Below are 20060 nucleotides of genomic sequence, written 5' to 3' on the forward strand. Positions count from 1 at the left end.
GCCGTGGCTCCTCCAGCCCTCAGATCTGCACCTTTGGTGTTGCTGTTTGGGAATGGGATGGCCATGGGGGGTGAAATGGATGAGGAGATGGGTGCTGGGGGAGGCCAGGGTGCTGCTGTCCAGCCTGACGCTCGGGAGGTGCAGGGGAACTGAGGTGGTTTGTGTGCAGGGGATGAGGGGACTGGATTCAGGACTTCCAAGCCCTGGAAGCCCTTCCTATGGCACTGTTTGCTTCCTCTTCTCTCTGTCCTGTCCTCAGCCTCAGTGGCAGCATCTTAAGAGGGTATTGGGGTGGGGCTGTGGCTGCCCCTGAGCAGCCCTAGTGAGGAGGCAGGGGTCCTGTGCTGTGCAGTTTGTGTTGGCAAAGGGCTCTAAAATGGCGAGGAGGAGTTGTTTGACTTGAGCATCCCCTTCACTTACCCAAAGCTCAGTGGTAGCACTCCCCAAGAATGTGGACTCCTGGCTCCCACAGGATAAATGCTTTTGAGTACACAGGGTCAGCCCTGAACTGCAAATTCCAAGTGGTGCTGAGGGTCTGGGGTCTCTCCCACAGCCTAAATGCAGCAGAAGATCTCCTGGGGCAGGAGCAGGGTGCTGTATGTTAAAGGTTTGGCTCACAGCAGGACTGTCCCCCTGTGTCAGGCTCTCAGGTTTTGCTGGCACTGCCACCAGAGCTCCCACAGTGCCTGTTACTCACTGGTAACAAGGGGTGGACAGGAGGCTGCCAGCATGTGTTCACTCGGAGGACACAGCTGTTGTCACTTGGATCTCATCTGGGTGGCACCTGAGCCATCTGTCCTCCCTTGCCCTACTACCAGAGGATTTGCCTTTGCTGGAAGAGTAGCAAAACCCTGTTGCCAAGGGGTAATCTTCAGGCTCTGGGGGAGGGCTAAAGTCCTTACCTGACTGTAGCTTACCTCCCACGGCTGGGAAACCACCTGGTGTCAGAGAAAAGCTGTAGGGCAGGGCTACCTGTGACCCCCAGTGATGTTTGTGGTCTGCCTGGCTCAGGAGATTGGCTGGACCAGCCTGGGTGACAGGATGAGGGGACAAGGCTGGTGCTATTGTCAGTGGGACTGTGCCTCCAGACTTGGCTGCCTCCCTGAGCCCACTGGTGGGTGCTTCCAGCCCAAATGGCTCCTCCATGGGATCAGTCTCTTTCCTCTGGCTGCTGCTGTTTGTAAGGCCACATTGTGGGCTTGTCTCAGGGTGAGCAGGAAGAGAATTCCAGGCAGGAGGCACTAATCACCCAGCAAGATCCCTGGATGAGAGGCAGATGCTGGGAGAGCAGGCTGATTCCTACCTGCACCCTGAGCAGTGCTGGGCAGCTCAACTGCCAAGTATCAGATCCTAAGATGATGGGCTATCATGGATATCAGCCAGATCTAAAGCTTAAAAAAAAAAAAAAAAAAGCAAGCCTTGTGGTATTCCAGCTGCTCATCCTGGGGATGCTCCCTCTCCCTGAGAAGGGTTGAGGAGGAGTATGAAAAGCCCCTGGACCCTAAAGCTGTACTGAGGAGTCCAAGGACTGCCTCAGCCAAGCTGCATCTCTGTTTCTAAGGATTGGAACCTGGGCTGGCTTTTGGGTTTTTTTTTTTTTTTTTTCCTTTATTGACCCTGCTGTGTCACTGTTCTGTTATGTGACCTAGAAAATTATCTCTCCCTCATACAGAAAGACAAAGGAACAGCTTAAGGCTCCAGCTCTCTGTATCCAGGGAGCATGAGGCAGATGGACACTCTGTAATTCAGCAAGGTGATGACACTCACTCAGTGCCAAAGTGTCAAGTGACACTTGCGGGCAGTGTCCAGGCTCAGTGGGGCTGTGCACAGCAGTGGTTGTGCTCTACATCCCACTGCTTTAAGCCACTGGTGCAGCTGCCCACCTGTGTGGTCCCCACACAGAGACACCACGGTGCCCCCAGGATACCCAGGGACAGAGCCACCCCACTGTTCATGTGGCAGAGAAGGGCAGAACATCTCGTGTGAGCATTTTTCCATGTGGCTGGCAAACGCCTGGCTGAGCACTCTGGCTGTGTCTGTCCTGGCTCAGCCCCATCTGTGGTGCACAGACAGGGAAGCTGTGATGCTGCTTTTCAGAAGCCATCGGGTTTGACCTGTTCTGCAGTCACAGGCTGGTTTTTCAGTCTCTTTATGGAGGATGAACCAGGCATTAGCATGGGATGTGAGACTTGGTTGGGTTCCTCCTTCTGCCCGAGGCTTTCTGTCTGACCATGACAAGTTGCTTTACTTTTCTATCTTTACAATGAAGATGGTATCTCAGGGCCCTAAGGAGGGTAAGAGAGTGTGCTGGAGAGTGCTGTGTGCACATCAAAGAGTGCTCCTTCTCTGCAGTAGGGGTGGGAGGCTTCTAACCCATTGAAAGCCGTCCTGCAGCCTCCCTCTTTTGAAGTGCTTTTTATGAGCTGGGTTTCATACAAGGCAAGAGCCCGCAGCTGTACCTTGTCTTGAACCCCACATACAAAGCCAGGGCTTCCTCTCATCCAAAGCATAGTCTGGCTTCGTGGCTAGCATTTATTTAAATTGCTGTGAAGTGCAACTTGGCTAGTGAGCAACAGAAGTGTTCTCTTGACAGAACAGGATGCATTAGTTTAACTACATTAAAACTTAGAAGTTGCTCAGAGCACAGCTGGCCATGGGTGCCCTCCCCTCTCCTTTCCATTTGTTATTTATGCCTGAGTTGATGTGACAGCTACTGGGGTTTCCCTCAGCCTGACAGGTGACAGAGCTGTCACATCTATTTTTGATGTGGCACATGGTTTTCTTTAATCATGTAAACAATAATATGCCCTGAACTCTTTCCAGCTTGGACCTGGTCTTCAGAGCAAGGGATAAAGCCAGTCTCAGTGCCAGCAACATAGCTCCCACACCCTTTAACACTCTCAGGTGCTTCTGGGCACTGTTGGATCCCAGTCGGTCTCTTCCCACTCTACACAGGGGCATGGCCAAGGCTGGGGAAGGGCTCACACCAGCACGTGTGCCCTCCTGGATGGCTGGTGGCAGCTGGGCTGCCCTGAGCAGAGGGACAGGCTGGGGTGATGTGGTGTCATGGGATGGGCTTACACCACGTGGGCACCCAGCAGACACTTTTACTGTCGGCGCTGGGGATTAGCGGCTTCCAGGACACAGCTCAGGGGTTTAATTTCCTAAGCAGCAAGAAAAAGGGGAATCTGTCACATAAGTGCAGACACGACACAGGAGGTGCTTCTGGTTATGATGAGGCTGTTTAGGAATTGCCAGTCTGGCTCCCAGTCAGCCCCATGGTGAACCTAAACAGTCAAGAGGAGTCAGTACTGGGAGCTACAGGGCAAACAGGCTGTGCCTCTTGCTGGAGACTGTTGGGGGTTGCTGTGCTGGGAACAGAACAATGCAGGGACACGTGATTGCTGGGCTAAGGCATCCACAATGAGCAGCCAATGCATCATGCTGGGCAGGAGGCCATAGACCAAAGTTTATAAAGCTTTATTAAACATTTTGAACAGCTGTGCAATGAACAAACAATACTCTGGAAGTTTCACAACCTCATAGCTTGAACTGCCTCAGGACAGCAACAACCACTTCTGCTGCTCTCCACCAGAAGACTGAAGGAAAGACAAACAGATGGCAAAGGGGAGGGAAACCTTCAAAGTTTAGAGGTAAGTGTTTTGTGTCAACCTCTAAGGCTTCTCACAAACCAACCTCTGCCCCAGGCTGTAGGCCTGACCCACCAGCACCTTGGATTCTTGACATCCTTCTGCCAGGGAAGCTGGAGACACCAGGCATTTTTCAGCCTCTGCCCTTCTCTAGTCAGTAGCACCAGCACCTTCTGTCACCTCTGGCCCAAAACCATTATCTCTGAAAATGGCTGAAGCATTTACTGCTTCAAGCCATGCCTCCACCTCATGGATCCTCTCCTGCCCTGCCCACACCCAGCCTTTCAGGCTAGCATGAGTTTTGTAGGGTAAAGTTCACAGTGGCTTCCAAAACTCTGTGTCTTGCAGCATGCTGGTTCTTTCTCCCAACAGTCAATACCTTGGTAAACCTGGGACATATAGGAGGAGGGGAAGAGAGAGTCTCTACTGCCTGTCAGGCTTTATAAAAGCAGCAGCATAACGCATAACTGAGGCTTTCAGGCTGGGATCTTGGAGCAAAGAGTTCAGAAAGCACTTCGGCAGTGCACACATCTCTTTGGCAGGCTGAGCAGGAGGAGATGACTCAATTGCCTCTGGCTCCAGCAGCTTTTGGCCAAGTCCATTTGTGAGCTGTTGCACTCGCCCTTGATCAGCAAGGTGGGAAGGCTGGCTCCCCACAAAGAGAGACTGAGAGAATCTTGTAGCTATTCAAGCAGGATCAGTGGGCCAAGAGCCCTGAGTTAGACCACCATGGCCTAATGCAGACAAGTGACACACAACCCCAGCACTCCCAGCTGGGCAGGGGCCAGCAGCTCAGGCTTCCAGCAGTTCTCAGTTGAGAGGGCTGGTGTCTGCTCCCGGTGATACGGGAAAGGAAAAAAAAAGACTTCTGCTTCTAAAAAAGCAGGTGGTGCTGCCAGAGTTCACACAGTAAACGAGCTGAATTTCACAGGCAGAGTGGGAAGAATTTGCCACTCCAGTCCACGCACAGTTACAGGAAATAGGTTGTCCTTACTCCAGTCCCACACCCAACACCCCCCTCCTCCCCAGCCCCACCCCTTTTTTAAAAAGCAAAATAAGAGCCCTCAGCAGACTGGAAGATTATGATTTTCTAGGTGCCCACTATATTGGGATCATGAGCTGATTCTGGCAACTGGGATCCTGTGCAGTGATACAAGAAGCAGTTCCCCCAGCAGCTGTAGCAGATGAGGAATAGAGCTGCCAGGAAGACCAAGGCACAAATTGTGCAAGGTTTCCGTTCCAGGAGAAAACTGAGCAGGTAGAATCCCATGAACATTGAGTGACTGAACCACAATGCTGGGTTGAGGGGCTTGGGTATGAGCAGGACAGGTAGTAACCACTGAAGGCAGTACATCGTGGCTGGCTGGGGCCTCGCTGGCAGTAGCAGTCAGAAGTGCTCCAGAACAGGCTCCAGCAACTCTTCCGGAGGGCAGGCTGCTCTGTAGGGACGAGAAAATGTCAGACTCTCAGAGAAATGCAGGGAAAAAAATCAAGTGACATTCTTCTAAAGCTTCATTTGTTCCAAGCATCATATGCTGATGGTTGAACTCCCAATACTAAATTCTAGTGTGTCTTGGAGCTGGTAGAAAGCTTCCTGCTTTCTGAACCACCCAGCTGGGGACAGGATCAGCTAATGCTGGTATGGAAGTGTATCCTGTGTCCTCTGTTCCTCAGGCCTTCATCCAGGCTAACAAGTGAGACCTTTTTAGCACAGCGCAGGAACAGAAAGGGAGAGGTGGAAATGGGAAACAAGCTGCCACAGCCTTCCCTACACACATCAATCCAACACAGTCCAAAGGCTTGAGAGATGATATAAAGAAATGCAGTTGAAGGGTAATCATTATTTGGTGCTACAGAGAAATGCTAAGGAAGCATTAGTATAAGGAATTGTTCTGCACACAAACAATAAAGTCTTCCAGCTACACATCAAGCTACCCAGGAAAGCCCTAGCAGCATCCAGGCTGTAAAACAAAGGGGAGGACAGTCCCAGCTTAAAGATTTATAATCCTTGCCAAACAGCTAAAGTCAGATAAGATAAAGTATGTGAATAGACCAAATGGGGGGACAGGCTCAAAATGGCAATTTCCATAAGTGCTGTAAGCACAGGATTTCCTCACTTGGATTATTATAAAACCCTCTGGAAACTGAGCTTTAAGGGCTTTCCTAGGCAGAGATGGCAGCTCACTACAAGTCCAGAAAACCTGCTCCTACCTTTAGCAATGACATTAAGTGTGTGCTTCGTTTTTTCCTTTGAAGCACTACAAACCCCTTCAAGAATTTCAAATGGCTTTAAAAACAATAAATGCCTCACCCCCAAGAAAAGTCTGGTGGGGACAGCTCCTTGCAGAAAGCCTCGTATCTGCAATTACTCAATGGAGCAGTGCTCCCTCAGAAGGATGAAAGGCTCAGCCGAGCCTGTTAGGATTACAGCTGGGGGGTGGGAAGGTTAGTAGGATGAAGGAGTGAGAATGTAAACAAACAGCACATTCCACTGGCTCCTGTCGGCAGGAGAAGGGATTTCCTGGCAAAGGGAGGGAGAATGAGGGATCGCAGGGAAAAGCCAAGAGAAAACCACACGAGATTCTCTTCCAAAAGAACACTGAGGTCAGACTTGTCTCGCAGGTAGCAATGGGCTCTGCTGTCAGCAGCAGGAAATGCTGCCATCCTGAGCAGCACGATCTATTTTACTTTAATGTTAGCAGGAAAATGCAGGCAAACATCCCCACCAGCACAAACATTATGTGGGGAAGTACATTGTGCTGGTGCTCCTGCAAGGGAGTGTTCTCCAGCAGAGAGAGCAGCTGGAGTTCAATTAGTAAAACTAAGCTACAGCTCAGTAGCCAAAGAGTAAGGAAAAAGTTATTTTATGCTGCAATACAGATAAAGGCAAGTCATAGGAATAAAACCCCCAGTGTTAGTCCTGTTTTAGGTAGGTCACTCACTTGTTTCTTTAAGGTCAAGTCTAGTCCCAAGCCTTTTCCCCATCTGTAAACTGGAATTAGCTATTACTCATTTCATAACAAAACATGCTGTCTGCTTGCCTTTGTGAATTGCTCAGATGTCTCTGGAGTAAACAATACCACAGAAGTACTAGAGAACTTTTTTCCAGGGGAAGAGCGGAGAGAAAAAGATCTAACAACAAATATTTGAACAGGAAGGGAATTAAACCCCATCACCCAACTTTCCAGTTCAGATTGCTTTGAATGCAGCAAGTTTTACTAAATCAATGATCTGCGGCTGCCTTAATCCTCCTGAAATGTTCCCTTCTTGAAGTTTCCTGCATTTTTTTTCTCACAAGTGCTCCAAACACCGAGCATTAAAAATCACTGCTTAAATATCATGTTATGTTTTTGCTAGATCCAGCCCTAAGTTGCATCAGCTCGACTTCTGTGGCAATTTGTGTCACCTGTTCTCGAAACTTTAGTTTAAAGTGCCTACTTTGCTTTGGGTTTTCTGTCTCTAGAGTAAAGAAATGGGTAAAGAATGTGTCTGTTAAGTAGCACAAGGTTGAAACAAAGAACTAGAATTTTTCAGAACTAATGTCACAAATCTCTCAGCTTTAATAGGGTCATGTGTCACTATTGAGCCTTTAACCCCCAACTTTACAACTGACTACAGTTAGAAAATAATTATAATTTGTGTTTTAGCTACACTTTGTATTTCATAGTCTGGCCTCCTCGCTCCTACAATGCTCTTAACAATAACACTAAATACTGAGTTGATTTTAAGTGTCTAAGCTTTACTTGTGCAGTTCCTACAAACACAAAGCCATCTCACAACAAGTTACTCATTTTTAAATACTAGTATTTCCTGCAAGAACCAGTTGTTTGTAGCAATCAATACAACCACTGCAGAATAAAGAACCATTTAATAGTAGTTATTTTTACTATGAAGTTTCAATGCCAATGCCCTTCAACCTACAAACCTCTTGGATTTCTGCCAAATGCAGCCATTCAAACAGCTGCTCTTTGTATCCGTAGTCAGCTTGCTTTTATTCTCACGTCTCCCTTCACTACCAACCAGTTAAAGGCTGAGGACCCTTTGCTGTATCCCACAGCTGATCCTAGACCAAGTACTTACTACTGGAGGCTGCTACAGCTCTGTGTCCCTCAAGGGACTTTCCACCAGTAAGATATGTGCTCTTCACTAGAGACTCTCTGTAGAGCTGGCATTGAGGCTGAGTTCTCTTTACACTCTATTGATCCAAGAGAAACAGCACCTCCTGCTATCAGCTCTTCACTGAGCAGGGAACATTCTCCTTCATGCCCAGGACAGGCAGATCCTTCTGAAAGCCACAACAATATTTGGTTTTGCCTAGTTTCTCAAGCAAGGTGAAAATTACAAATTAAAGGTTCCTACCTAGTTTTCTTTGTCCCCTCGTCACAATCCAAGCCAAATGTTCCAGAGCAAATAATAACCTGTCACCCAACAGAACTGGTTTCACAACTGCATCCTGTTTTCCCTCAACTAGCTGCTCATGTTCTCCCCTGCCTGACTCACCTCCTGCCTCAGCCAGCCCAGTGTCCTGCTATCCCCAAACCTGCTCCTGTGCTGCTCCTCATGTCACCTGATTCGGTGGCCACTCATGTTTACCTGATAGCTCCTTCCCACTTCCTCCTTTCAGCTCACCACAGCTCCTGGAGCCACTTGAACTCACTTCAGACCCCTCAGCAGCAGAGCTGGTGATGCTCCCACTGTGGCCCAGCCTGATCTCCACGTGCTGCCAGAGCCTCCTCCTACCAGTTCCTGCAGGCAGAGGAGCAGCCAGGGGAGGTTCACTGCACACCCCCTTAATAAGCAAGCACCAATGCTTTTCCACATGTTATTAGCTGGCTTCCATTGCATTCCCAGCCCTCCTGGCTGTCATCTTCCCTCCCAAAAACATTCAGGTCCTACTGGTGTATGTTTGTGCAAAGGATTTTGGAATTCCAGTGCAAAGGCAGCAGCAGACCTTTCCCAAGCAGAAACAAAATTTCAATTATGACAGGTCTAGAGTGAGTAGCACAGTGCACTGCTTTGCAATGGATCAGTCACGTTTTGGAATAAATCCATCTGAGGAGCTAGCAAGCTGTTCCTTCATATTCTACAAACTAAGTCAGCAATTAACACACTGAGAGATGTTCCTACACCACAGGTTTGACACATCAGTATGTCAATACCAAGTCTGTATCTTTCTCAAGAACATTTGAATTCTTTAACAGTCCATTTACCCTGGAAGGGGAGAATAATCAGCCAGATTTCCCTAAGCACTTCCAGGGTAAGCTTGCTCAGACCTTACAAAGGCAGCCTTTAAGCCAGTGCTGTCCACAAAGAACTCCCCCAGCAGATGCTACAGAAAGACTTTCCCAGGCTGAGAGCTGAAAGGTCTGCAATAAAACACTGAGTAACCTTTTTGTTGGGGTGTGCTGGTATCATCCTCCCCCTTTCCCAAAAGCTGAGGTCTCTGCTTGTGATGAAAAGCCACACTGGTTAGATAAAAGTCTCTCAAGTTATCCAGTGCACATACACCAAATAGGAAGCCTCAGGGATGTGTTTCTTACCTACAATGCTCACCTGTCTGCTCAAAATGGTTTCAATCAAAAACCCTGCCACAAATACTAACTGATGTGTGTGGGCAGTCCTTCACACTGCCAGCGTGTGTTCAAAACCAACTCAAGTATCACACAGCACCCAAAACAGCTGCTGAAAAATACACATCTAAAGCACTGGGACAAAAAGAGACGTGAAGAACTATCAAGTGACAAGTTTGAAGAGTTCAGCTAAGAAAAGCAACAGCAGACCAGCTTCCCAGATGCCAACCCTCTGTCGTAAACCCAAGAACTGCTCAAACTTTAAGACCTAAATTTGCAGCAGGGATTAACTTCTCTAGGGTTTTTTTTAGCCTTGCCACTATTATTTCAATTTTTTTAAAAGCTTTATCTGCTGGTATGACTCAGCTGGAAAGAGTGAGTCTATACTTTTTGGCAAAGGCCTTACCCTAGTCTTGGATCATGCCTTGGACACTTGATGTAGACTCAGAAATGGTGCAATGTAATCACAACAGTTTCCAAAAAGAGCAACAAATCCTTTCCTAACCAAGACTTGGGGTTAGTGCTGATTTCTCAAGCTAGACACAAGCCAAAGCAATTCACTTGGTGAAAAGTGGAAGCTGTCTGTTGAACCACTCTTTTCAGCACTTCCAAAGCTGCCCTCTGAGCTTCATTCCTGATGGGGGATGGATGAGCTTTTGTCCAGAGGCATGTCCACTCCATTTGGACTGCAATGCCCTCACAGCACCAGAGTGAATCCTTTTCCACCGATGAACAGGAAGGCACAGGAGAGATCCCAACTAAAACTAATTGTTTTTCTCAGAGTGCTTGGAATGGGCCTGGAAATCATCAGGAATCAGAGAAGCAGAAGCTTAAGTCAGCCAGCTCTGTGATGGGAAGAGATGTCAGCAGTCACAGTTGTCATCTGAAGTATTACTACTTTCATTTGTACTAATTCATTAATTTTAGAGGTCCTCATTCCCACCTTCTACCTTTAACTGCCAAAGATCACAACTTCCAGGCCCATTCCAAGCACCCTGAGAAAAGTAGCTTTAATTTGGACCTCTTATCTACCTTTTGTGCCTTCAGCAGGCTTCAGAGGTCCAAATACAGCCTGATAAAGGTGAGTTTTCTGCATCTCAGATCAGGAAAGGCAAAAATGCTGTTTGAGCAGCTGTGAGGAGTTATGACCTACAGTTTGGAAAGACAAAGGTTACTGCACTACGACAGTATGACAGTATTTGCAAGGTCCATTGAAATGTTTCGGTACCAGGGAAGTATGGGAGAGTTCAGCATGAGCATGTTGTGAACTGCGTTCAAGAGCTTGTTTTTCCTCTTCTCTTGCACTTGCACGTTTGGGATGTCACGAGCAATGTTCGTATGACAGAACAGCTTGTAAACTCACTTTGTAGCTGGCTCAAAGCATGTACGGGTGCCCGGGGAGGATGCCTGGCCGGGCACAACAGCGCTGCAGAGCGCTGTATTCATAAACTATCACAGAATATCCCGGGCTGGAAGGGACCCACAAGGCCCATCCCAGTCCAGCTGCCTGGACAAAAGCTCGTCAGAGCATTGTGCTGCCCTGGGGAGAAACGGGCCCGGGTTTCCTTTCAGAAGGCGCTAACGAGAGCTACGAGAGGTTCGTGGCCGAGAGCAGAAGGAAGGGAGGGGAGGGCACACACAGTGCTGTTATTTCCATGCTGGCACCGAGCTCAGGGTCGGTTGAAGCCTGTTCCATCCCGGCGCACGCAGGGCTACGAGCGCGGGGCTCCTCGGCGGCAGGGAAACCTCCCGCTTTTCCCCCCGACCCCCGAAGCTCGCAGCGTTCCCCCGCTCCGCCGGCTGGGCCCCGGCTGCTCTCCGGCCCGTACTCACCGCGCGGTGCCGCCGCCTCACGCCGCCCTGCCGGGGCCGCCCTTAGGAAGGAGGGAGAGGCCTCCCGGGAGCCGGGGGACGCCCCGCTGCCCAGGCGGCCGGGCGGCTGTCCCCGGGAGCGCTGCCGGCCCCGGTGCGCTGCGGCTCCGCCGGCGGGGCGGGGGCGCGGGCAGCGGCCGCTCCTCAGGCGGGTCCGGGCAGCCCCGCGCGGCGGGAGCGGAGCGCGGCGGGTGCTGCGCCTGCGCGGACGGCGCTGCGCCTGCGCACGGGAGGGCGGCGCTGGGAGCCGGCCTCGGCCGGATTCTCGTTTTGTGAAAAGATTTTTGTCTTTATGGGTTCTTGTAGTGAGCCACGCTTGGGCTGTTCAGCCTGGAGAAGGGGAGACTAAGGGGGAGACCTCAGCGCGCTGCTTACAGCTTCCTCACGAGGGGCAGCTCCGATCGCTTGGGGCTCTCATGACCAGTGACAGGAGCGAGGGAATGGCCTGAAGCTGTCAGGGGAGGGTTAGGCTGGATACTAGAAAAGGATTTTCACCCAGAGCGTGGTTGGGCACTGGAACAGGCTCCCCAGGGCAGTGGTCACAGCTCTGAGCCTCTCTGAGTTCTAGGAGCGTTTGGACACCGCTCTCAGGCACAGGGTGGGACTGCTGGGGTGTCCTGTGCAGGGCCAGGAGCTGGACTCAGGCATCCTGAGGGGGCCCTTCCAACGCAGCATATTCTGTGGTTATTATTAAATTGTGTTTGCACGCTCCACTGCACCTTGTGCTGCGCTGCCTCAGAGCCACGGAGGACAGCGGGGCTGGGCAGGGCAGGGAGCACTGCAGGCCATCCCTGCGCCCCCCTGCCCCGCTGGGTCCCCTCGAGCACAGTGCTCTGCATCGTGTCCAGGGGCACGGGGATATCTCCGTGGCAGCCTGTTCCAGTCACCCATGCAGTAAAGGTCTTCATGTTCAGGTGGGACCTGATGTTACCTCATCCCACTGTTCAGCACCACCGGGGAGAGCCTGGCTCCATGCTCAGAACACCCTTCCTGCAGCTGCTCACAGGCATTGATAAGCTCCCCCCTCAATCGTCTCTCCTCCAGCCTCAACAGCCCCAGCTCCCTCAGCTTTTCCTTATAAGAGAGATGTCATCTTCACAGCCCTCCCCTGACTTGCCTCGGGGAGCTCCATGTCTGTCCTGCACTGAGTAACCCAAGGGAAAGAAAAAAAAATAGTCCAGGAAAAACAAAAACCCCAAAGAACAAGATCTGGCATTTTCACAACCATTTAAAACCCACCCAGCCACAGTTGCAGGGCCACCCACATTTCCCACAGTTTTCCACTTGGCTGGCCTGTGCATTTCTGATAGTTATGATAAGATCTGCTCTCCCAATGGCCCAACAAGAGTGTATCCAGCCCAGCATAGTTTCCCTCTGCTCTGCCATTATTCTGGGCTGACCTCTTTATGGGGTGTTTAAAATTCCTGGTTTATGGCACTGCATAGGAGTGGCCCTAAAGCCTTTGGCTGATGCCAGCTCTGATGGTTCATAGTAAAAATAACTACTAGATGCCAGCTGATGATTCCCATGGCACTCAGGGGACTTTCAGGACCCCACCCAACACCAGCAGCAAGCAGGCTTCACCCGGGGAACTGGGCTGCTCTGAGCTGCTCCAGCACATGCTGCTGGTTGCAGTCTGCAGGATTGATACTGGATCCAACCTGACACAACTTGAGGTCTGCAAATCCTTTTGCAAACTGCAATGTGAACCCTCATGCCTCAGACTGCTGTGGGAGCTGTCTGCTCGCTTGGGTTTTGCTTGTAGTTCTGGCTTTCTATAAAGAAATTTCATTTTGCACTTGAAGCCTGGCTGGCAGGGCTGTGAGCTCCCAGCCCCGTGGCATCTTTTTCAGCAGGCAGGAACAGAGAGGGATGGTCCAAAACTCGTATTTCAGCAGGCTTTGCAGGCTGCATGGAGCCATCCAGTGGAGTGGATCTGTAAGGAGCTGCAGAGTAAAAAGCACCTCTGGCATGGAAGGGAAAGGTAATCCCAGGCTAGTGGGAACAGCTTGTTCTGTGCAGGACAGGAGGCCATGGGGGTTTTATGGCCTTTCTGTTCAAGCAGAAGCTTTTAAAGGACCTCTGGCTGTGCTCTGCTTTGGTTCTGGGGAGTATTTCTTCCAGTGATTTCCCTGTCCTTTGTTTAGCTGGCTGTAAGCAGTGTCTGTTGCAATCACAAAAGCCACATCTGAGATGAAGAGGGCATACCCCTGAAAGCAGCACTGTCAGAGGCCAAGCAGCACCACCACTGACCTCCCGCTGCCCTGTGTGAACCACAAGGTGGTAATTTGTATTTTGAGAAAATAACTGAGAAACACAGTGGTGCCAGTGTTCCTGCATTCCCAGCCCAGGGCTGGCTGCAGCTCAGCACTTGGGGTCTGCTGAGCCAAGGCTCCCCAAAGCTCCAGGGACACTGTGGGTGCAGAGGAGAATCTTGTGCTGTGGCAGAGAGGTGAGCAGGTGGAGGGTTTCAAAATCCTCCAAATAGAAGCTGTGAGCAAGAGCAGGTTTTTCCTGTGACAGAAAATAAACCCTTGCTGTTGGTGAGGGGGCAGACATACACTGTGCCCAATAATTAATTTGCAAACTGGCTCCAATGTGGCCAAGTGTGACAGGACACATATATGTGAAACATGGCAACTGTGAAAGGTGAGATGTTAGAGCAGATGAATCCCTCTCTTTTCTGCAGATCAAACCCCCTTGCCTGGTCCTGCCTGCATCAAATCCCAGCTGATCCAGGCAGTGTGCTACAGACTTGGCAGCTCAGAGTTGACCCTTAGAGGGTCAACTCTGCCCATGAGCTGAGAAAGCAAAACCAACCAGGAGCAGCACAAACATACAAAACACTCCAGTTTACTTCCAGCAACCATTCCCAGCATGTAAGTTACACCTCTCCCAAGCAGAAGTCTTTTACTTTTCCCAGTCCCACAGCAGTGCAGTTCAGTAGTCAACGGGCTTAGAGCCATTTCCCATCTTAGCAATGGAAGTGATCTCTCGGCTTATTGGATCCCAAAGAGAGTTCCCAGCAGCAAAACAGAACAAGCTGCTTCCAGCAAGACAAGAGGCAGCAGTGCTCTGCTGTCTGTCTCCCCACAGAGCCCAGCAGGCAGTGCTGGCTGCCCTGGCTCCTCTCAGAGTGGGGGTACCCCCCTGAATTTTCGGATGACGTTGGCCAGCCGCTTGGCCAGCCCGCCCCGGCTGGGCTCCTCCACATGGAACGTTCTGGTCAGCAGGTTGTAGAAGGAGCCGTAGCACACGGCCACCACGGTGCAGGTGAGGCAGATGACATTGTAGGGCATGCTGAAGTCTGGTGTTGGCAGGTTCACCAGGAGTGGCTCCGTGTACAGGCGCACAAAATAGCTGGAACCATCGGAGGAAGGAAACCTGGAGAGTGGAAGAAGGAAAGGCAGGGTCAGCCTGCACAGGACCAGTGCTTTGTGCTCACCAGAGAGGATGAGAGCAGCCACAGCCCACAGGTTGTGGCACAGCCTCGCTTCCCAGCACCAGCACACTCACAGCGAGGTGAAGAGAGGGCTCTGCTCCACATCCACGTCCTTCATTGCAGTGACACTGGGCACCAGGGCACTGAGCACAGATGAACTAAGGGCACAAAGAACACGCCAGTGTCAGTCCTGACAGGAAAGACATCTCCAGAGACCTGGGCAGTAAGTCTTATGCAAAGCCCAGAAAGAGATGAAGAGCTGAGGAATGTCATTACCCGACATAAAAGCCGTGATTTGGGTCAGGTGGGTACTCTGTCCACTTCAGTAAGGCCCTCTCAAACTGGATTGTGATCTTGGTGACAGAGTTGGCTGGTAGCTGGATCAGCATTTCCAAGAGGTGAGGCCGTCTCCGGTCCTGGGCTGGCTGGTAGTGGATGTAACCTAACCCCAAAGAGATTTCAGCAATGGCACCAGGGGAACCTTGTCCAATCTCACATTGCCTGGACATCTCCCATGAGGTGGGTGCTCCTGCTTCCACTGTCCTGAGAGAGGTTTTCTGGGCAAGTGAAGATGTACACATAGCAAAAAGCATGTGTTAAAGCTAAATTTAGCTGTTCTTTAAAGCTACTAACCCATGACAGTCAGGTATTCATAAGGGAAGGTACAAATCCAAAATAAAACCCAATCATCCGTTTTAAATTGAGCTTCCTGTGCTACAAAAATAATTCATGTTGGTTTAAAGCCTTGTTGGATTATGAAACACCATCCATGTGCCTCTTATAAATAAAACAGACTTAATGGTCTCATCTGCTGTGAGCATTGAACTTGGGGCTAGGAAAACATCTTAAAATGTTTTGTTTCACAATCCAATTTCCCAGTGATCACTGGGGCCTGAGGGAGGGACTAAACCATCTTTGGAATGAGCTGCTCACGCCAAGGGAATTGGGTGGCATGTGCTGCTTGGAGAGTTCACTTACTCGGCTTGTTTTCCTTCCCTTTGGTGATGATAGCCAGGGTGTGCACGTAGAGCCGCAGGTACCAGGGCACAGTCTCCAGCAGGATCACGGGGAAGGCTCGGTAGGGGTGCGTGTTGTAGATCAGGGTGCAGATCTCCCCGGTCTGCAGCCCGTACCCCCCCACATAACGCTGAGCATGGAGTGTGGGAATGGGCATTTCCGCTGTGGAAGAGGAAGGACAGGAGTGGGGTGATTTTCAGCCCTGGAGCCCTGGCTAGTGGTGCAGATGAAGTGAAGTTCTGCTCACTCACAGCTGTCTTGGGGCCGCTTCCACTTCAGCTGCACATTGAGGCTGCGAGATGTGTTGAAGAGCGAGGGGCTCAGCAGGTCATAGACAGCATAGGTTTTCTTGTCTCCCTGGACAATAGCTTCGTGTACTGATGTTGGAGGGGGGGACACTTCCAGTAGCTCCTTTTCCTGAGGAAAGCAAATGGACCGTGACCTTGAAGAAACTGGCAGCACTGGGCAAAGTCCCTCCAGGTAGCCCTGAGCTTTGCCACCCAACAGCCAGCTCCGTGCTCTTGCTAACACCACCAGGCTCATCCCCTCAGCCCTGCTCAGAGCAAAGAAATCACCTCCCTTGTTAGCCCTGAGAGGCCAGGCCATGCAGAGGTTGGAGGTGAGGATGTTTCAGAGCCACATGAAGTGGCTGACTTGAGGGAGCAGGGCATGCTTTCTGGCCCATGAGCTTACCTTGTTCTTAGGGGAAATGTCAACGTAGACTTTGCTCTGTGATGCCAGAGGACACGTGTCAGTCAGTGTGCGAGAGAACATCTTAAAGAGGGACCAGTCTGTGGGAAGCAAGGTCAGGTGGCAGGTCAAGTGCTACAGGCTGGGAGCACTCAAGCACAGCCACCAAGCTTACCTTTCTTTCCTTGGCCACTGGAAAAGAAGTCAAAGACCACAGTGAGGGTCTGTCTGAGCTCCCAGGACAGAGCCAGGCAGGAGGCATCCTGGACAAGAAAGAGACAAGCGGCTCTGATACACCTTCTGGAGGGGGAAGACACCAGGATGGAGCTGGAACTCCACCACGACTGCAAGATTTCCCTTGGGGTTACCAGAGAAGCAGGATGACAGCTGTGTTAGACACAGTGAACCTGTCACTGGTAGCTGGGCAAACCAGTGTGATACCTTGCAATGTGACAGGGGGGGGGTTGGATTTTCTCTTGGGGGGTTCAGGGAGGGAGCTGAGCCCAGCACTTACCCTGCAGATGGGGCGGATGTGCACTGCCTGGGAGTGGTAGCTGCTGTGGAACAAGCGCTCGGCCTTCAGCAGCACAGCGAGCCCAGCCTGCAGGGAACAAAGGAGAAACTCAGCCCCTGCCCTCTCCTCTGCTCCCACTGAGAGAAAGGCCCTGAGGGAACTTCCCAGTGCATGCTCCCAGATTGCTGCTGGGAGCCCAGGTCCATCAGGAGTGGCCCAATTAGGCAGCAGGACTTGTCTTTACCTTTGAGCCACATGGCAGCAGCTTCTTCCAAGGGGTGAGGTTCTCTGTGCAGACGACTTCCCGGGGCAGGACAGCGTAACGCAGGAGATGGTGATCTGTCCCTGGGCAGGGAGAGGGAGGTCAGCAGGCTGGCATTGCTACAGGCATGAGCACAGCAGCAGATCTGTTCCACCCCCAGTGTACCCCACATCCCACCACCCTTTCAGTATGCTTGAAATGCCGTGAGCTCCACCAGAAGATCCCACTCTGTTCGGAGTGATTGGAAAGAATGGGTAAGGATATATCCTAGCAGACCTTTTTTTGTCAGTGCCTTAAATCGTGTAGCCCTCACTGTTTCATAAAACACTTTTCATGGAGACAGATAACGGCCTGGGAGCATCTGCCATGTACTACTTGTGGGTTTCTTCTGTTTAAATCCAAGCCTTGTTTGTAGGGAGAGGAAGTCCTTCCAGGAAGAGGTTAACAGATGCTGTTGTACACACCCAGACCCAGAGCTGTTGCAGCACCTGCACTTGGAATGCTGGTAGTAGCACAGGGCAGAACTGAAGTGAGAGGCAAGAGTGAGAGGGCAGAGCCAGGCTCACCATTGGCTAAACCCAGGGGTTTGAAGGATGCTGTTGGAATCACTGTGTTGGTCGAGTCAATGAAGTTGAGAGAAGCACAGAATATTCCCGAAAGGATGTTACTCAGTTCTTTCCAGGCTTTGTCAACACTGTGTGAGAACAGACACCAGAGATTACTCAGCAGCTCAAGTCCTTGAAACAACAAGTGTTAAGTCAGTAACATTCAGAAAATACAGCGGGGTGACCACACTGGGTTATCGAAGCTGCATGAAGTGTGCAGAGAGACTGCTGGGCTGGCACTCCCCAGCTCTCTTGGTATTTTATTCTGACACATCAGATTTGAAGGACACACAGCAGGGACTCACAGGCATCACACAGCCAAGGGACATGGTGGTGGGCACAGCTGGTATGAAAGGAGAGAGGCCAGGGGAACAGGGAGCATGCAGGAGGTGATGTATGTGAATGGGGAAGGGGCTGTGAGACCCAAAGCAATGCCTTGGTGCAGCTCCAAAGGCTGACCCGACCAGCAGACAAGGAATGGGACACTTGCAGGGAGGAGAGAGCTCTGTGAGTCCCCTCAGGGCTGCTGCAGCTTGAACAGGGGTGGTGTGCTAAGGGAGATGGTGACAGGTATTGGATGGGAGTCAAAGGAAGTGAGTCATGGATGAGAGGTCAAGATATAGCCCCATTGTATTAGTGCAGTAATCCACTCTGAACCCTCATCCCCCATGCTGTTTTCTCCCAATGACACACACACCCACTGCTTGGTTACATCAGTGTTATTTCTCTCTGTGCCACCGCTAAGTGCTTGTCATCACAGAGCCCACAGGGGAATTACTTGGGCCTCTAGTGAACAAGGATTTGCCCTCAGCACCACATCCTGTGCTGTGAACAGATGGGGTATGTTCTGTGGGTTTTTTAGAGCTACTTCTGGGCTCTTCTTTCCAGGAGACATTTTTCAACCCCACTCACACACCGTGGCTGCCTCAGGAGAGGCGAGCAACAGTTCCTGGGAGCAGTGGCCAGAGAGGGGACCCAGAGGGACAGATCCATGGCTGGGGTACCTACTCGGTGACCGTGGGCTGGAACCAGACCCAGAGCTCAGCGCCAGCGGGTGCCTGGAGGGGCGGCTGCCCCCAGTACCGGGTGCGCCAGAAGCCCTGGGTGAGCGCGAGGTGGAGCTCCCGCACGCCCAGCGCTGCCACCAGCCGCCCCAGCGCCTTCGGGAAGAGCCTGTAGTGAGAGACTGTGGGCAGCGTTAGTCCCTGCCCATCTCATCCCCCGATCGCCTCCCCTGACATCACACCAGGGCCTGCCCAAACATGACATCACCCCAGCACTGCCTCTGCTTGCGCCATCGCACACAGCCCGTTTGCTTCACGGCCCCGAGCCCCCTCGTGTGATGTCACCGCAATGCTCCGTCCCCACAGCCCCGCTCTGCCCTGTCCCTGCTCACCTCACCCCGCCTCTGACGTCACTCGCACCCGTGATGTCATCGCTCGAGGCAAACCATCACGTCGCGCGGTCCCTCCGCGATAGCCCCGCCCCTGCGCACCGCCCCAGCCAATAGCGGCGCGGTCCGCCCCCGGGCCAGCCAATAGCGGTGCGGTCCGCCCAAGCCGGGCCCGCCCTACCTGCGCCCCGCTGCAGGTCCGCGTCCCAGCGCGTGCGGAACTGGAAGGTGGCGGCCACATCGCCGGTGGGCAGCGGGCTCAGCAGCAGCTCCTCCCGCAGCGCGTCCCGCCGCTCCCGCCCCGCGTCCGCCCGCCCGGGCCCGGGCCTTGCCGCCGCCAGCAGCAGCAGCAGCAACGCCGCCGCCGCCATCCCACCGCCCGCCCCGCCCCGCCCCGCGCCGCTTCCGCTTCCGCTTCCGCCCGCGCCGCCAATGGCGGCGCTTCCGGGGTTGCCATGGAGACGCCGTGTGCGCCCGGGCCGCGGGACTGTCCCGGCCTGGCCCTGGAGCTGCTGAACGGAGCGAGGCTGGGGCCTCCGCGGGGACAAGCGCCAGCCTGGCCGGGCCTGCGCCTGCCCCCAGCCCAGGAGCGAGCGCCAGCGCTTTCACAGAACCGCAGAATATTCTGCGTCGGAAAGGACCCACAGGGGTGATCGCGGCCCACCCTGGTGGTGTGAGAGGGGCTCTCCGAGGGCTCCCTTCCGCCACTTTGAAATTGGTGCTGCAGGGGAAGCCCTGGCGCCGTCTCAGCTTGGCTGGTTCCCTGCGGGGCCTGGCTGTGCCCCAGGACGCTGCGAGGGCCGTGCCTGTCCCCGGGTGACTTCCACTTGTCAGCTCTTCCCGCGGCTGGCGGCTCTCCCTCGCTGCTCGTCGCCTTGCCGGAGGGCAGCGCGTATCTCCGGGTGCAGAGCCAGCCGGGAGCTTCCACACCCGCCAGCCCGGGGCCGCCGCCGGGGGAAGGGAACGGCAGCCCCAGCAAGGCAGCGCCGGCGGTGACGGTGCGATGGAGCTCACAGCATCTCCTATTCTCCCGGTGATGATTTGA

The 20060-nt window shown here is 52.5% G+C and overlaps 2 protein-coding genes across 4 annotated transcripts; both read right to left on the minus strand.

Moving 5' to 3' along the window:
• Nucleotides 1–3461: 3461 nt before the first annotated feature.
• On the minus strand, nucleotides 3462–11227 carry BLCAP (BLCAP apoptosis inducing factor). Of its 2 annotated transcripts, none has more exons than XM_053958840.1 (2): nucleotides 11054–11227; nucleotides 3462–5089 (listed from the first exon to the last, which is right to left on the minus strand). In XM_053958840.1, exon 2 carries the CDS (start codon nucleotides 5002–5004, stop codon nucleotides 4741–4743), a length of 264 nt encoding a protein of 87 aa, XP_053814815.1. In that variant the 5' UTR covers nucleotides 5005–5089; nucleotides 11054–11227; the 3' UTR covers nucleotides 3462–4740. The 2 variants fall into 2 exon arrangements, with proteins under 2 accessions (XP_053814815.1, XP_053814816.1); XM_053958841.1 differs by lacking the exon at nucleotides 11054–11227 and adding an exon at nucleotides 10584–10865.
• A 2702-nt stretch (nucleotides 11228–13929) lies between these two features.
• Nucleotides 13930–19401, minus strand: PIGT (phosphatidylinositol glycan anchor biosynthesis class T). 2 transcript variants are annotated; one of them, XM_053958164.1, is made up of 12 exons: nucleotides 19197–19401; nucleotides 18631–18808; nucleotides 17584–17711; nucleotides 17000–17100; nucleotides 16756–16842; nucleotides 16417–16504; nucleotides 16245–16342; nucleotides 15803–15968; nucleotides 15513–15681; nucleotides 14811–15077; nucleotides 14609–14692; nucleotides 13930–14476 (listed from the first exon to the last, which is right to left on the minus strand). In XM_053958164.1, the coding sequence occupies exons 1-12, from the start codon at nucleotides 19384–19386 to the stop codon at nucleotides 14224–14226; spliced, it is 1809 nt and encodes a 602-aa protein (XP_053814139.1). In that variant the 5' UTR covers nucleotides 19387–19401; the 3' UTR covers nucleotides 13930–14223. The 2 variants fall into 2 exon arrangements, with proteins under 2 accessions (XP_053814139.1, XP_053814138.1); XM_053958163.1 differs by having other exon boundaries at nucleotides 14811–14976; nucleotides 15513–15713.
• Nucleotides 19402–20060: the final 659 nt, after the last annotated feature.

The sequence above is a fragment of the Vidua chalybeata genome, chromosome 17 (genome assembly GCF_026979565.1).
Source record: "Vidua chalybeata isolate OUT-0048 chromosome 17, bVidCha1 merged haplotype, whole genome shotgun sequence".
NCBI lineage: Eukaryota > Metazoa > Chordata > Aves > Passeriformes > Viduidae > Vidua > Vidua chalybeata.